The following is a 16847-nucleotide window of genomic DNA, read 5'->3' on the forward strand; positions in this document are numbered from 1 at the left end:
TCATCCTTCCGGCTCTGCAATGGTCTTGTCGACCGAAAGGGCCTAACCCAACAAAACAAACAAACAAACAAATGACCTGAGTCAGTTCAGGGTTCTTGCGCCCTAGCTGCACACCTCTCCTGGAGACTGGTCGGTGATCACGATACTGCCAGCCTTCTGTCCCATGCCCACTCCCATAGCCCGGTCGGACTTGGGAAATAGTAGGGGACGTTTCCAGGTTATATTCTGATTGTCTAATTAAGGGTGTTCAACCAACATTGTAATGTACATGTAAAATACATTGTAATTTAACGTACTGCCTATTATCAAAGCACTGACGTACGTAACATTTGTGTGCTCCCACGGCAGCATGCTGTCCACCCAGAACCGTGGCAGTGGCCCCAGGACGACAGTGGGCGCGACGGCTCGGACGGCGTAGAGAACTCCCCGGATGACCGCCTCCAGAGGGCCCCGCGGAGCGTCCACCAAGAGGTTGGCCCCTGTCCGGCGGTCGTATGCCTCATTGCCACTGAACCAGAGGACAATGGTACCTGGATCGAGGCCGAAGGCAGTGGCCGCCTTCCTCCAGGCCTGGAGGTCGGAGTGCAACCGCAGTGCGGCCCTCTGCCAGGTGTTCCCCCCGACAGCGAGGTTTAAGATCATGTCATCCTCGTCACGCGTCCCGAGACCGGCGTCGCGGGCGATAGAGCAACCGAGGAGATGCAGCCGGCCAGGAGGAGCTGGCCGCATACGGAGGGGAGCCCGCCCCGCCCCGCCGAGGTTCAGATCCCCGGACGAGGACGAGGACATGACGTACTCCACCTCTTCAGCCGCGGCCGCCGCATCCCCGGTCCGCCCCGCCCCGCCAGGGTTCAGATCCCCGGACGAGGACGAGACAACTCCAACCTCCACGCCAGCGTCCTCCGCATCCGGGCACTCAGGGTCCGCATCATCAGGCCAGTGCGAGATGGATCCAGCCTCCTCGGCCTGCCGCCGGTACCACGCTGCAGCCTCGACGTCCTCCACCTCCAAAGAGTCGGCCATGCTTACTCACTGAGAACAGAAGAATACATTATAGAGACAATACACACATCTCAAAAAGGTGTTAGTTGTATCCAAGATAGGATGGAGGTCTGCGGTCACGTTGGGAACGTCTGGGACGAGAAGTCACAGCCGCAAGGTCGGGAATAGTCCCAGCATGCCCCGGGACCCGGGCACGGTTAGGAATGATCCCAGACTGACTTTGGGTCCCATCAGGAGGGGTGGTCTCACCCGCGCGGCCCCCCGGCGGCGATCTGAAACGTCCGGGACGAGGAGTCGCATCCGCATGGGTGGGAATGATCCCAGCATCCCTCTGTGCCCGACTACGGTTAGGAATGATCCCAGATTGTCCCGGTGAGTCATCAGGAGGAATAGTCTCGTCAGATGCATCAGAACTCCCCAGACCCCCAGCCCAACTGAATTTTGAAGGTCCCCCGATTTTCCACAAGCGGTTAAAATGTACGACTTTGCAAGCAGCATGCCTGTTTTTCCTAATACGGTATGTGACTGCTGACAACCTCTTCACGATTCGGTACGGACCTTCCCACGGCGACGATAGCTTTGGACTTTGGCTTTTCTTTCTTTTGGGGTTGTACAACCTTTCTTTTGGGGTTGTAATGCGTATCGTTAGAGCTCAAACGGAGGACAACCTCAAGGTGGCAGCGGGTACTATGAAGCGGAGAGCGGATCTGAAAGCTTCCTCCCTGGATCCTCTCCAGGAAAATGATGAGGTATGGTTGTACAACCCCAAAAGAAAGGTTGTACAACCCCAAAAGAAAGAAAAGCCAAAGTCCAAAGCTATCGTCGCCGTGGGAAGGTCCGTACCGAATCGTGAAGAGGTTGTCAGCAGTCACATACCGTATTAGGAAAAACAGGCATGCTGCTTGCAAAGTCGTACATTTTAACCGCTTGTGGAAAATCGGGGGACCTTCAAAATTCAGTTGGGCTGGGGGTCTGGGGAGTTCTGATGCATCTGACGAGACTATTCCTCCTGATGACTCACCGGGACAATCTGGGATCATTCCTAACCGTAGTCGGGCACAGAGGGATGCTGGGATCATTCCCACCCATGCGGATGCGACTCCTCGTCCCAGACGTTTCAGATCGCCGCCGGGGGGCCGCGCGGGTGAGACCACCCCTCCTGATGGGACCCAAAGTCAGTCTGGGATCATTCCTAACCGTGCCCGGGTCCCGGGGCATGCTGGGACTATTCCCGACCTTGCGGCTGTGACTTCTCGTCCCAGACGTTCCCAACGTGACCGCAGACCTCCATCCTATCTTGGATACAACTCACACCTTTTTGAGATGTGTGTATTGTCTCTATAATGTATTCTTCTTCTGTTCTCAGTGAGTAAGCATGGCCGACTCTTTGGAGGTGGAGGACGTCGAGGCTGCAGCGTGGTACCGGCGGCAGGCCGAGGAGGCTGGATCCATCTCGCACTGGCCTGATGATGCGGACCCTGAGTGCCCGGATGCGGAGGACGCTGGCGTGGAGGTTGGAGTTGTCTCGTCCTCGTCCGGGGATCTGAACCCTGGCGGGGCGGGGCGGACCGGGGATGCGGCGGCCGCGGCTGAAGAGGTGGAGTACGTCATGTCCTCGTCCTCGTCCGGGGATCTGAACCTCGGCGGGGCGGGGCGGGCTCCCCTCCGTATGCGGCCAGCTCCTCCTGGCCGGCTGCATCTCCTCCTCGGTTGCTCTATCGCCCGCGACGCCGGTCTCGGGACGCGTGACGAGGATGACATGATCTTAAACCTCGCTGTCGGGGGGAACACCTGGCAGAGGGCCGCACTGCGGTTGCACTCCGACCTCCAGGCCTGGAGGAAGGCGGCCACTGCCTTCGGCCTCGATCCAGGTACCATTGTCCTCTGGTTCAGTGGCAATGAGGCATACGACCGCCGGACAGGGGCCAACCTCTTGGTGGACGCTCCGCGGGGCCCTCTGGAGGCGGTCATCCGGGGAGTTCTCTACGCCGTCCGAGCCGTCGCGCCCACTGTCGTCCTGGGGCCACTGCCACGGTTCTGGGTGGACAGCATGCTGCCGTGGGAGCACACCGCTGCATACCGGCTAGACCGCAAGGTGAAGGAGTCTGCGGCGGAGGGCGAGTTCGTTTCACTTGGCAAGTGCTTCACCACCAAGATGAGCAAACGGCACGTCGTCCTGGACAAGGCGCGGGCATGGTTCCGCCGGGACGGCGTGCACCTGACCCGGGAGGGCTACTGTAAGGTAGCTGCGGTCGACACCTTCCCAACCTGGCTGAGCATGGACGCATGGGACGCATAGATGAGGCGCCTCTGGGTGTATACAGATGTGAAAATACGGGGACGCATGGTTGAAGTTTTTTTTACGGGTGCTCTCGAAGCGTATTTTTTTTTCTGTGTCTCGCGCTACCACGCACTAACTGAGCAGACTTCAATGAAGATTTCGGGTCGAAATTTTCATGAGGGAGGGGGATAGTGTTACGCTGTGCTATCTGTTATTGTGTTACGCTGTGTTATTTGCTGTTATCTTGCGTTGTTATTTTCTGTTACATTCTGTGTCGCATTATTAAGCGTGCTCGCCGGCCGGCCTCGCAGAGCCGGGACGGCCCGGGACGGGTCGCGGCGCTCGCGGCCCGGGGCGGGTCGCGGCGCATGCGCGGTCGGCGCGCCGCCGGCCCGCGGCCGGCGCCTATATAAGAGGCCGACCGGGTGACCTGAGTCACCCATCCGTGCTTCTATCCTCAGGATACTGAAATCCTTCTCCTCCACGCCGCAACCCCCCTCCGGGCTGGACAGGCAACTTTATCTCATGCGGGCTGCTCCCTTGGAGCGGCACCGCTGCTCCCGAGGGAGCGCACCCCGTAGCCGGGTGCAGTGAGTGCCTTGGGGCTGGGTGGCCTGTCCTCTGGACGGGCTCAGCCCCGGCGACTCACTAGGATGCCTGCCCAGACCAATGTCTCCCCCTAATTCCTATCATCCTTCCGGCTCTGCAATGGTCTTGTCGACCGAAAGGGCCTAACCCAACAAAACAAAAACAAAACAAACCTGAGTCAGTTCAGGGTTCTTGCGCCCTAGCTGCACACCTCTCCTGGAGACTGGTCGGTGATCACGATACTGCCAGCCTTCTGTCCCATGCCCACTCCCATAGCCCGGTCGGACTTGGGAAATAGTAGGGGACGTTTCCAGGTTATATTCTGATTGTCTAATTAAGGGTGTTCAACCAACATTGTAATGTACATGTAAAATACATTGTAATTTAACGTACTGCCTATTATTAAAGCACTGACGCAGCCATACTTTGGTTATCAAATTAAATTATTTTACGGTTGTCGATGTTTCTGGTGGGACGTTTCAGGTGAGTTTAAATGAAAATGACGAGTTTCTTATCCAAAACGTGTGTGTTTGGGCCCTCTCTGATGAAAAGCGATGCACATTAGGATGATGCACCTTTTTTTATTCTGAATAGACATTCCTTTTTCAATTGATTGCCGTTTTTCCATAGTGAATCGCTTAACTGTGCAGAGCATGGCGGTTAAAAATGTGTCGCAACTCATATTTCCTATTTGCGCCTGACATGGTCGCAAATAGCTCAAGAAGGGAAAGAAAGGGGAAAAGAGAGAAATGAAAATGAGGTGTTGCTGAAGCTTGCAATGTGTGGCAGGGGATGTCAAATGTCGTCACCGACTGCAGGGGTGCCGAATTCAGCGCAGACCTCGAATATCATACGAGACAGCCCGCAAAATTTGGGTTTCTGCCTTCTTTTCGCCTTCGGTGCATCACGTGATCAGTTTTTACTTACATAAATGTGTTGGATAAACGTTCCTGTTCGAATGATTGAGTGCTTTGCGTATAGGTTACCTTTTTGAGATAATATTTCATCTTTTCAGGCGTCGCATTTTTTGCCATTTTTAATATGGGGAAACCCATAGACATATTAGCGAGTGCGACCCTCCCCGGTCGCTAATCGGGAAGAGTTCCCTATTAGCGTTTTTTTTTGCAATGGTTTGCCAAAATGCACACTACAAATAAGTTAGTGAATACTGAAGCAGAAAATGACTATATTTTAATAGAAAAATGAACGACCTCTCCGAAAATCAAGCCAGTAATACAGTGGCACCCACAGAGCGTGAGCAATGACGGTTCAAATTAAGGGTGTCGCTAATTAGGCACCTTACCCTACCGTCGAACTGAACATCATCAACATTCTTTCGAACAAGTTTTATTTCTGTGTGCAACGACTCGTTGCGAACGACCGATGCAAATAGTTACTTTTTTAGATATCCATGGATGTTTTTTCTGGGGAGGGACGTCCCCCACGAATAGCCCCTCCCCCGTCTCCGACGCCCATGGTACGGCCATTCCCCTGTGTATTATGAGAGAGAGAGAGCTTTGTATTTACAGACACTTGGTCCAATTCTACCAAACATCACATATCAAGGCGCTATCAGAGCAGCGTTCCATGCCACTCTAAAGGGTGAGTGCCACCCTATGTCACATTTAACCAATACACTGATAATGATATTTGTCGAATCATATAAACGCTGCACGAAACACCACGCTGCTTTTTGGAACATGACATCAAAGTTATCGAGACCTTCAGACACATACATAGCCAAGGCACTGCAAAATCTATCGTAGCCGAAAAAGATTCTGACTGCGTTGTTTATTATGCCTCCGCCTGTGTGCGGTAAGAGCTGATGCGTTTGTGAACCTTTTTGAGCAGGATTGTTTATGATGGACGACAATGAAGCCGCCGCCCGTATGACACAGCGCGTGACTTTTGAGATGTGCTGAATCCAAATATCGTGCCGGCACATGGAGCAGCCGAACTGCCGCTCCCCTGTGTAGATTCGCATGCTCCCCGTGAGGCCTAACCGGAAAATGAACCGTGCCAGTCAGATGGAGCAGCCGCACGGTCGCTATACTGAGTGGCTCCTCATGGGTTTGGGGAGATCTGACCCAGCAGAGAAACGTGCCGGGAGATGAAGCAGCTGTGCGGGCGCTACTCGTGTGCGTGCGTACGCAGGTGTACGATAAGGTCTGACTGCTGAATGAACCGTGCCGGGCAGATGACGCAGCCAAACCGCTTCTCCTCTGTGTGGGTTCGCATGTGTACAGTGAGACCTGACCGCTGGGCGAACCGTGCCGGGCAAATAGAACAGCCAAACGGCTTCTCCGCTGTGTGGGTCCGCATGTGACTGGTGAGGCTATAGCGCCGAGCGAACCGCGCCTGGCAAATGGAGCAGCCAAACGGCTTCTCCCCTGTGTGGGTCCGCATGTGGCTGACGAGATTTGACCGCTGAGTGAACCGTGCCGGGCAAATGGAGCAGCCAAAAGGCTTCTCCCCTGAGTGGGCCCGCATGTGCCTGATGAAATGCGACTGATGAGTGAACCGTGCCGGGCAAATGGAACAGCCAAAGGGCTTCTCCCCTGTGTGGGTCCGCATGTGGCTGTCGAGATTTGACCGCTGAGTGAACCGTGCCGGGCAAATGGAGCAGCTGTACGGCTTCTCCCCAGTATGGGTTCGTATGTGTACAGTGAGATCTGCGCGTGTAACAAATCTGGCTCGACATTCATGACACTGATGCGGCTTCACACGGACACCGGGTGTCTTGTGTTCTTTGCCGTTAGTTGTAGCTAAACACTCGGTCGCAGACTGCTCACACTGCCGGACCTTCTCGCCAACGTGGACACGTCTGTGCATCGTCAGGGTACCGGACCGTGTGAACACCTTCCCACAGATATCACACTTGCACGGACTCTGACCGGTGTGCACACGACGGTGAGCGGTCAGACCGACTTGTTGAGCAAACGTTTTGCCGCACACTTCACAGCGGTACGGCCGTTCTTTCGCGTGAGTCCTTCGGTGCCGCGTCATGCTACCGAAGTGGTCGGTGACGTAAGAACACCACTTGCACTTGTATCTGCCGTTCACGCTTTGGCCATGTCGTCTCTTCAAGTGTCTGTCCAGACGATGTTGTCCCAAACAGCTGAAGTCGCAGTGGGGACACTGAAGAGTGCCACCAAAACCTGGAGAACACATTTGCATATATTGGTTGACGCTACAAACGTTAGCGATCAGCAAACAAGTGCATAGACATGTGAGTGACATCAATGATCACAACCCAATTGATCTTGCAACGAATTGCAGATCACAGGAGCCCTGGTTATACAAGATATTAAGTTGAAACTTTATGTTGGATCTTTTAACACGATCAATCTGGCGACAAGACAAGGACAAGGGCGTAATGTCTATGATCTGGTGTGTGGCCTGTGTGGGATATCACAATGCTTAACCGCCGTGGAGCCGAGGGTCGTGGAGACACCGTGGACGGTGGAGCCGAGGTTGGTGGAGACACTGTGGCCGGTGGAGCCAAGGGTGGTGGAGACACCGTGGCCGGTGGAGCCGAGGGTGGTGGAGACACCGTGGCCGGAGGAGCCGAGGTTGGTGGAGACACCGTGGCCGGTGGAGCCAAGGGTGGTGGAGACACCGTGGCCGGTGGAGCCGAGGGTGGTGGAGACACCGTGGACGGCGGGGATGACTGATGAGGTCTGCCGAAAACATGTCTCCCAGAAACTGACCGTGGAGACGCCTCTGGACACGAAACAAACTCATCATTTTGACCCAATACCCTCCATGGCTGACAACGAAAACGTCGACAATTTCAATGCCGTCAGCTCATGCCATTTTTTCGCACAGAGAAGAAAAACTGGCCGGTGGGGGCAAATCAGCCCCCCCCCCTCAAATATGTTATATAGTAATCCTGGGCGTAAATCTCGACTCGAATCTGACTTGGGAACACCACATAGGCACAGTCACCCGGCGGTGTTACTGTGTTTTGATAGGGCTGGCCAGAATGCAGCGCCGCGTACCGCGAGAAACAAAGAAACTGCTAGTTGAAGCCCTCGTGTTCCCCCATTTGTACTACTGCATGAGTGTGTGGGGAGGCTGTAATGCGACCCAGAAACGTCGGCTACAAAAGTGCATCAACTTTGCCGCCCGCGTCGTGTCTGGCTTAGGGTACCGTGAGCACATATCCGGGACGTTGCGCGAGCTTGGCTGGCCCACCATCGGAGACATGATAACCGAACGTGACCTATGCACCATGTACAAACTCACACGTGAGAGCGCCCCTGAACTTTTGCGCGCTCGACTGGTGAGTCGCGCCAATGTGTCGTCGCGCACCACCAGGGCGGTCAGCGACGGTCTGCTGGAGCTGCCGCGTGCACGCACCGAGCTTGCCAGACGCTCTTTTTACCACCGGGCGGTGAGAGCGTGGAATTGCCTGACCCCCGAGATCAGAGCATCACCAAATATGACTGCTTTTAAGAAAGGTATGTCGATTGCGCACTTAGGTTGATGCACTTGTTTGTGATTACTGTCATGCTAGGTACGTGTTTCTGTGTGTGTATCTGTGTGTCTTTCATTGTCGCTTTTATTGTCAGATGACGTGGATTGCTGAAAAACCATTTTATGGATGTTGTCCGAAATACATGATGATGATGATGATGAGTAACAAAATGTTCCGGCTACATTCTTCGTGCCAGGCATAGACCCGGGAACAGGGGGGGGGAGGTGGGGGGCAGCGGGGGCGCTTGCCCCCAACTTGCCCCCAACTTTTTTGCAATGGTTTGCTAAAATGCTCACTACAAATAAATTTGTTGGGCAGACATTGGGGCAGAAAATAAATAGATTCTGATAGGAAAATGAACGGTCTCTCCAAAAATCAATCCAATAATACGGTGGCACACATAAAGCGTGAGCAGTGAAGGTTCAAATGAAGGGAGTCGCTAATTATGTATCTTACCCATATGTATAGGAATTTTAGGTCTCATGGTGCTACGCATTTGAATTAAAAGCGAAGCATTTATACCCCAGAAGCATTTACTAAAACTGGAAGGGAAAACTCCTACATTCCGTCTACTTGGGGACAATATCCCTCCGTCCACCGTCCTTCTCTGTGGCCACGTTTGCTCACTGGTATCCCACGGGTCCGAATTTCACAAGATGCTAAAATACATTTTCATTTTACCTGAGTTTGGGGTATAGGGTAAGGTGCCTAATTAGCGACCATTTCCTATTTGCGACCTGCCTCCCTACAGAAAAACTGGTGGGAGAAAACGGGGTAAAAACGTCGTCAAAAGGTCAGCCATACTTTGGTTATCAAATTAAATTATTTTACGGTTGTCGATGTTTCTGGTGGGACGTTTCAGGTGAGTTTAAATGAAAATGACGAGTTTCTTATCCAAAACGTGTGTGTTTGGGCCCTCTCTGATGAAAAGCGATGCACATTAGGATGATGCACCTTTTTTATTCTGAATAGACATTCCTTTTTCAATTGATTGCCGTTTTCCCATAGTGAATCGCTTAACTGTGCAGAGCATGGCGGTTAAAAATGTGTCGCAACTCATATTTCCTATTTGCGCCTGACATGGTCGCAAATAGCTCAAGAAGGGAAAGAAAGGGGAAAAGAGAGAAATGAAAATGAGGTGTTGCTGAAGCTTGCAATGTGTGGCAGGGGATGTCAAATGTCGTCACCGACTGCAGGGGTGCCGAATTCAGCGCAGACCTCGAATATCATACGAGACAGCCCGCAAAATTTGGGTTTCCGCCTTCTTTTCGCCTTCGATGCTTCACGTGATCAGTTTTTACTTACATAAATGTGTTGGATAAACGTTCCTGTTCGAATGATTGAGTGCTTTGCGAATAGGTTACCTTTTTGAGATAATATTTCATCTTTTCAGGCGTCGCATTTTTTTGCCATTTTTAATATGGGGAAACCCATAGACATATTAGCGAGTGCGACCCTCCCCGGTCGCTAATCGGGAAGAGTTCCCTATAAGCGTTTTTTTTTTTTGCAATGGTTTGCCAAAATGCTCACTACAAATAAGTTAGTGAATACTGAAGCAGAAAATGACTATATTTTAATAGAAAAATGAACGACCTCTCCGAAAATCAAGCCAGTAATACAGTGACACCCACAGAGCGTGAGCAATGACGGTTCAAATTAAGGGTGTCGCTAATAAGGCACCTTACCCTACCGTCGAACTGAACATCATCAACATTCTTTCGAACAAGTTTTATTTCTGTGTGCAACGACTCGTTGCGAACGACCGATGCAATTGGTTACTTTTTTAGATATCCATGGATGTTTTTTTCTGGGGAGGGACGTCCCCCACGAATAGCCCCTCCCCCGTCTCCGACGCCCATGGTACGGTCATTCCCCTGTGTATTATGAGAGAGAGAGAGAGAGAGAGAGAGAGAGAGAGAGAGAGAGAGAGAGAGACGAGACAGAGAGAGAGAGAGAGAGAGGGAGAGACAGAGAGAGACAGAGAGAGAGAGAGACAGAGAGAGAGAGAGAGAGAGAGAGAGAGAGAGAGAGAGAGAGAGAGAGAGAGAGAGAGAGAGAGAGAGAGAGAGAGAGAGAGAGAGACAGAAAGAGAGAGAGAGAGAGAGAGAGAGAGAGAGAGAGAGAGAGAGAGAGAGAGAGAGACAGAAAGAGAGAGAGAGAGAGAGAGAGAGAGAGAAAGAGAGAAAGAGAGAGAGAGAGAGAGAGAGAGAGAGAGAGAGAGAGAGAGAGAGAGAGAGAGAGAGAGAGAGAGAGAGAGAGAGAGAGAGAGAGAGAGAGAGAGAGAGAGAGAGAGAGAGAGAGAGAGAGAGAGAACTTTGTATTTACAGACACTTGGTCCAATTCTACCAAACATCACATATCAAGGCGCTATCAGAGCAGCGTTCCATGTCACTCTTAAGGGTGAGTGCCACCCTATGTCACATTTAACCAATAGGTACACTGATAATGCTATTTGTCGAATCATATAAACGCTGCACGAAACACCACGCTGCTTTTCGGAACATGACATCAAAGTTATCGAGACCTTCAGACACATACATAGCCGAGGCACTGCAAAATCTATCGTAGCCGAAAAAGATTCTGACTGCGTTGTTTATTATGCCTCCGCCTGTGTGCGGTAAGAGCTGATGCGTTTGTGAACCTTTTTCAGCAGGATTGTTTATGATGGACGACAATGAAGCCGCCGCCCGTATGACACAGCGGGTGACTTTTGAGATGTGATGAATCCAAATATCGTGCCGGCACATGGAGCAGCCGAACGGCCGCTCCCCTGTGTAGATTCGCATGCTCCCCGTGAGGCCTAACCGGAAAGCGAACCGTGCCAGTCAGATGGAGCAGCCGCACGGTCGCTATACTGAGTGGCTCCTCATGGGTTTGGGGAGATCTGACCCAGCAGAGAAACGTGCCGCGAGATGAAGCAACTGTGCGGGCGCTACTCGGGTGCGTGCGTACGCAGGTGTACGATAAGGTGTGACTGCTGAATGAACCGTGCCGGGCAGATGACGCAGCCAAACCGCTTCTCCCCTGTGTGGGTCCGCATGTGCCTGGTGAGATTTGAACGAAGAGCAAACCGTGCCGGGCAAATGGAGCAGCCAAAAGGCTTCTCCTCTGTGTGGGTTCGCATGTGGCTGGTGAGGCTTGGCCGGCAAGAGAAACGCATCGTGCACATAGAACAGCCAAACGGCTTCTCCCCTGTGTGAGTTCGCATGTGTAAGGTGAGGCTATAGCGCCGAGCGAACCGCGCCTGGCAAATGGAGCAGCCAAACGGCTTCTCCCCTGTGTGGGTCCGCATGTGTACGGTGAGGATATGCCGCTGAGCGAACCGTGCCTTGCAAATGGAGCAGTCAAAAGGCTTCTCCCCTGTGTGGGTCCGCATGTGTACGGTGAGGATATGCCGCTGAGAGAACCGTGCCTTGCAAATGGAGCAGTCAAAAGGCTTCTCCCCTGAGTGGGTCCGCATGTGTACGTTGAGGTTTGGCCGATGAGCGAACCGTGCCGGGCAAATGGAGCAGCCAAACGGCTTCTCCCCTGTATGGATACGCATGTGGTTGGTGAGGCTTTTACGCTCAGCGAACCGTGCCGGGCAAATAGAGCAGCCGTGCGGTTTCTCCCCTGTGTGGGTTCGCATGTGGCGGGTGAGGCTTGGCCGGCAAGAGAAACGCATCGTGCACATAGAACAGCCAAACGGCTTCTCCCCTGTGTGAGTTCGCATGTGACTGGTGAGAGTTGAACGAAGAGCAAACCGTGCCGGGCAAATGGAGCAGCCATACGGCTTCTCTCCTGTGTGGGTCCTCATGTGGCCGCTGAGACCCGATCGCTGAGCAAAACGTGCCGGGCAAATGGAGCAGCCATACGGCTTCTCCCCTGTGTGGGTCCGCATGTGTCTGACGAGATGTGACCGCTCAGCGAACCGTGCCGGGCAAATGGAGCAGCTGTACGGCTTCTCCCCGGTATGGGTTCGTATGTGTACAGTGAGATCTGCGCGTGTAACAAATCTGGCTCGACATTCATGACACTGATGCGGCTTCACACGGACACCGGGTGTCTTGTGTTCTTTGCCGTTAGTTGTAGCTAAACACGCGGCACCAGACTGCTCACACTGCCGGACCTTTTCGCCAGCGTGGACACGTCTGTGCATCGCCAGATCACCAGAACGTGTGAACGCCTTCCCACAGATATCACACTTGCACGGACTCTGACCGGTGTGCACACGACGGTGAGCGGTCAGACCGACTTGTTGAGATTGAGAAAACGTTTTGCCGCACACTTCACAGCGGTACGGCCGTTCTTTCGCGTGAGTCCTTCGGTGCCGCGTCATGCTGCCGGAGTGGTCGGTGACGTAAGAACACCACTTGCACTTGTATCTGCCGTTCACGCTTTGGCCGTGTCGTCTCTTCAAGTGTCTGCCCAGACAATGTTGTCCCAAACAGCTGAAGTCGCAGTGGGGACACTGAAGAGTGCCACCAAAACCTGGAGAACACATTTGCATATATTGATTGACGCTACAAACGTTAGCGATCAGCAAACAAGTGCATAGACAAGTGAGTGACATCAATGATCCCAACCCAATTGATCTTGCAACGAATTGCAGATCACAGGAGCCCTGGTTATACAAGATATTAAGTTGAAACTTTATGTTGGATCTTTAAACACGATCAATCTGGCGACAAGGTAAGGACAAGGGCGTAATGTCTATGATCTGGTGTGTGGCCTGTGTGGGATATCACAATGCTTAACCGCCGTGGAGCCGAGGGTCGTGGAGACACCGTGGACGGTGGAGCCGAGGTTGGTGGAGACACCGTGGCCGCGGTGGAGCCGAGGGTGGTGGAGACACCGTGGCCGGTGGAGCCGAGGGTGGTGGAGACACCGTGGACGGCGGAGCCAAGGGTGGTGGAGACACCGTGGCCGGTGGAGCCGAGGGTGGTGGAGACACCGTGGACAGCGGGGATGACTGATGAGGTCTGCCGAAAACATGTCTCCCAGAAACTGACCGTGGAGACGCCTCTGAACACGAAACAAACTCATCATTTTGACCCAATACCCTCCATGACTGACAATGAAAACGTCGACAATTTCAATGCCGTCAGCTCATGCCATTTTTCGCACAGAGAAGAAAAACTGGCCGGTGGGGGCAAATCAGCCCCCCCCCCCTCAAATATGTTATATAGTAACAAAATGTTCCGGCTACATTCTTGGTGCCAGGCATAGACCCGAGAACAGGGGGGGGGGGGGGGGGGCAGCGGGGGCGCTTGCCCCCAACTTGCCCCAAACTTTTTTGCAATGGTTCGCTAAAATGCTCACTACAAATAAATTTGTTGGGCAGACATTGGGGCAGAAAAAAATAGATTCTGATAGGAAAATGAACGGTCTCTCCAAAAATCAATCCAATAATACGGTGGAACACATAAAGCGTGAGCAGTGAAGGTTCAAATGAAGGGAGTCGCTAATTATGTATCTTACCCATATGTATAGGAATTTTAGGTCTCATGGTGCTACGCATTTGAATTAAAAGCGAAGCATTTATAGACCAGAAGCATTTACTAAAACTGGAAGGGAAAACTCCTACATTCCGCCTACTTGGGGACAATATCCCTCCGTCCACCGTCCTTCTCTGTGGCCAGCTTTGCTCACCGGTATCCGACGGGTCCGAATTTCACAAGATGCTAAAATACATTTTCATTTTACCTGAGTTTTGGGTATAGGGTAAGGTGCCTAATTAGCGACCCTTTGCGATTTGCGACCTGCCTCCCTACAGAAAAACTGGTGGGAGAAAACGGGGTAAAAACGTCGTCAAAAGGTCAGCCATACTTTGGTTATCAAATTAAATTATTTTACGGTTGTCGATGTTTCTGGTGGGACGTTTCAGGTGAGTTTAAATGAAAATGACGAGTTTCTTATCCAAAACGTGGCCCTCTCTGATGAAAAGCGATGCACATTAGGATGATGCACCTTTTTTATTTTGAATCGACATTCCTTTTTCAATTGATTGCCGTTTTCCCATAGTGAATCGCTTAACTGTGCAGAGCATGGCGGTTAAAAATGTGTCGCAACTCATATTTCCTATTTGCGCCGGCTGACATGGTCGCAAATAGCTCAAGAAGGGAAAGAAAGGGGAAAAGAGAGAAATGAAAATGAGGTGTTGCTGAAGCTTGCAATGTGTGGCAGGGGATGTCAAATGTCGTCACCGACTGCAGGGGTGCCGAATTCAGCGCAGACCTCGAATATCATACGAGACAGCCCGCAAAATTTGGGTTTCCGCCTTCTTTTCGCCTTCGGTGCATCAGGTGATCAGTTTTTACTTACATAAATGTGTTGGATAAACGTTCCTGTTCGAATGATTGAGTGCTTTGCGTATAGGTTACCTTTTTGAGATAATATTTCATCTTTTCAGGCGTCGCATTTTTTGCCATTTTTAATATGGGGAAACCCATAGACATATTAGCGAGTGCGACCCTCCCCGGTCGCTAATCGGGAAGAGTTCCCTATTAGCGTTTTTTTTTTTGCAATGGTTTGCCAAAATGCTCACTACAAATAAGTTAGTGAATACTGAAGCAGAAAATGACTATATTTTAATAGAAAAATGAACGACCTCTCCGAAAATCAAGCCAGTAATACAGTGGCACCCACAGAGCGTGAGCAATGACGGTTCAAATTAAGGGTGTCGCTAATTAGGCACCTTACCCTACCGTCGAACTGAACATCATCAACATTCTGTTAGGAAGTGTTAGTGGATCGTGTGCCCGTTGCCTCCCCTCGGCGCGCTGCTGGACGCGCCTCTGCGGGCCGCCTCCCTCTGAGCGCGCCGCTGCGACCGGCGGCGCGGGGTCACGGCCGCAGCCGGGGGCGGCGGTCATTCTGGACCGGGGAGCCGCCACGCGCGGGTGCTGCCGCTGGTGCTGCTGCTGCTGGTGCAATGCCTGTATTGAGCACCAATACACGACTGATGGGTACGCTGCCTGTGGCCTAACATTGGCGCGGTCAAGGTAAGCTCATTTACGCTCCCTACATTTAAGTGATGTTCGGTTAAACGGTAACCGTTTTGTGGGCCATCGTGTGGGCTGTCAGACATTTCCGGCAATACCTCGCGGCCACCAAGTTCACTGTCCTGACAGACCACAAACCACTCAAAAACGTCCCAAAATCTATCAACGTCGACGGCGATGCCACCGGTCGGAGAGGTCGGTGGGCCATTGAGCTCAGTACTTACGATTTTGTCGTTGAGTACCGCAAGGGCAGCGACAATGGTAATGCTGACGCTCTGTCGAGGCCCGTCCTTGACGTCACTGACTCCACAGCTGAAACGGAGACCAAAGAGCTGCTGGCCGCCAACCACAAGGGCGGTCGAGAAGACATTCCCCTCGAAAAGCTACAATTGGAGCAGGAGCTCGACCCCTTACTGGGTGAGGTCAGAAACTGGCTGGAAGCAAAGAAGCTCCCTTCTAAAAAAGAATTGCAGAAGAAGAACAGCTCACTACGTAGCATGGCTCGATTTTTCGACCAGCTCACGATGGAAAACGGGATTTTGAAGCTAAGGCGACATGGCAACAGCTCAGTCATTGTCCTTCCAAAAATCTATCATGAGACAGTCCTGAACATGCTACACGACGATGAGGCTGCTGGTCATCTGGGAACCGACAGAACTCTCGAGAGAGCAGCAACCAGGTTTTTCTGGCTGGGGATGAGCGGGGACATCGCCCGCTACTGCGAAACTTGCGAGACCTGTCAACGACGCAGTCGCCCAGCACCACAGATGCAAGCAACTCTCCGAACCGAATCCTATTCGAGGCCATTTGAAAGAGTGGCTATCGATATCACCGAGATGCCGATGTCGGCTCGCGGTAATAGGTACGCTTTAGTAGCAATGGACTACTTTACCAAATACGTCTTTGCCTACCCCATGCAGAACCAGACAGCTGAAACTGTATCTGACTGTCTTCTGGACATGGTATTGCGGAAAGGGGTGCCAGAACGCCTTCACAGCGATCAAGGTCGCCAGTTTGAGTCTGCGGTCTTCCAGTCCCTGTGCAAACGACTAGGAATCGAAAAAACTCGGACATCACCCTATCGGCCTGAGAGCGATGGCATGGTGGAGCGCTTTAACCGCACGCTCAAGGACATGTGCTCGAAATTTATCAAACCTTGCGGATCTGATTGGGACGAACATTTGGCTTTCCTCACCTTCGCATACAACACGTCCAAACACTCGGTGACCGGATTTACCCCATTTTTCCTGGTGCATGGGTATGAGGCACGCCTGCCAGTCGATGAGCTTTTCAACCAGAGGCGCGAGGTGTCGATGGTCGACACGCATGTCGAAAACAGGCTGCGCCAACTCAGAGACGCATACACCAAGGTTCACGAAAACATCAACAAAGCCTCCAACGACATGACAAAAACACAAAACGAGTCGGCGCGAGAGGTTGAATATGTGCCAGGTCAAAAAGTGTGGGTTAGGGACCATACGGCTCACGTCGGAGGTAAACGTAAGCTGGCCCT

The 16847-nt window shown here is 52.3% G+C and overlaps 2 protein-coding genes across 2 annotated transcripts in view; both read right to left on the reverse strand.

Annotated features, from left to right (window-relative positions):
• Nucleotides 1–5375: 5375 nt before the first annotated feature.
• The window catches only part of LOC122381296 (zinc finger protein 271-like), a 102901-nt gene continuing 91429 nt past the window's right edge, over nucleotides 5376–16847 (reverse strand). The window contains exon 11 of the mRNA XM_043365301.1: nucleotides 5376–7029. Coding sequence (XP_043221236.1) covers nucleotides 6002–7029 — 1028 coding nt within the window. The 3' untranslated portion in view covers nucleotides 5376–6001. The remainder of the gene's footprint in view (nucleotides 7030–16847) is intronic.
• Nucleotides 10615–12890, reverse strand: LOC122381299 (zinc finger protein 84-like). The gene has a single exon (XM_043365303.1). The coding sequence runs from the start codon at nucleotides 12838–12840 to the stop codon at nucleotides 11284–11286; it is 1557 nt and encodes a 518-aa protein (XP_043221238.1). The 5' UTR covers nucleotides 12841–12890; the 3' UTR covers nucleotides 10615–11283.

This window comes from Amphibalanus amphitrite, unplaced genomic scaffold (genome assembly GCF_019059575.1).
Source record: "Amphibalanus amphitrite isolate SeventyFive unplaced genomic scaffold, NRLGWU_Aamphi_draft 000117F_arrow, whole genome shotgun sequence".
Taxonomy (NCBI): domain Eukaryota; kingdom Metazoa; phylum Arthropoda; class Thecostraca; order Balanomorpha; family Balanidae; genus Amphibalanus; species Amphibalanus amphitrite.

Coding starts and splice junctions, on each gene's coding strand:
- LOC122381299 (XM_043365303.1), bottom strand. CDS start 12,840: ATGCAAATGTGTTCTCCAGGTTTTGGTGGCACTCTTCAGTGTCCCCAC.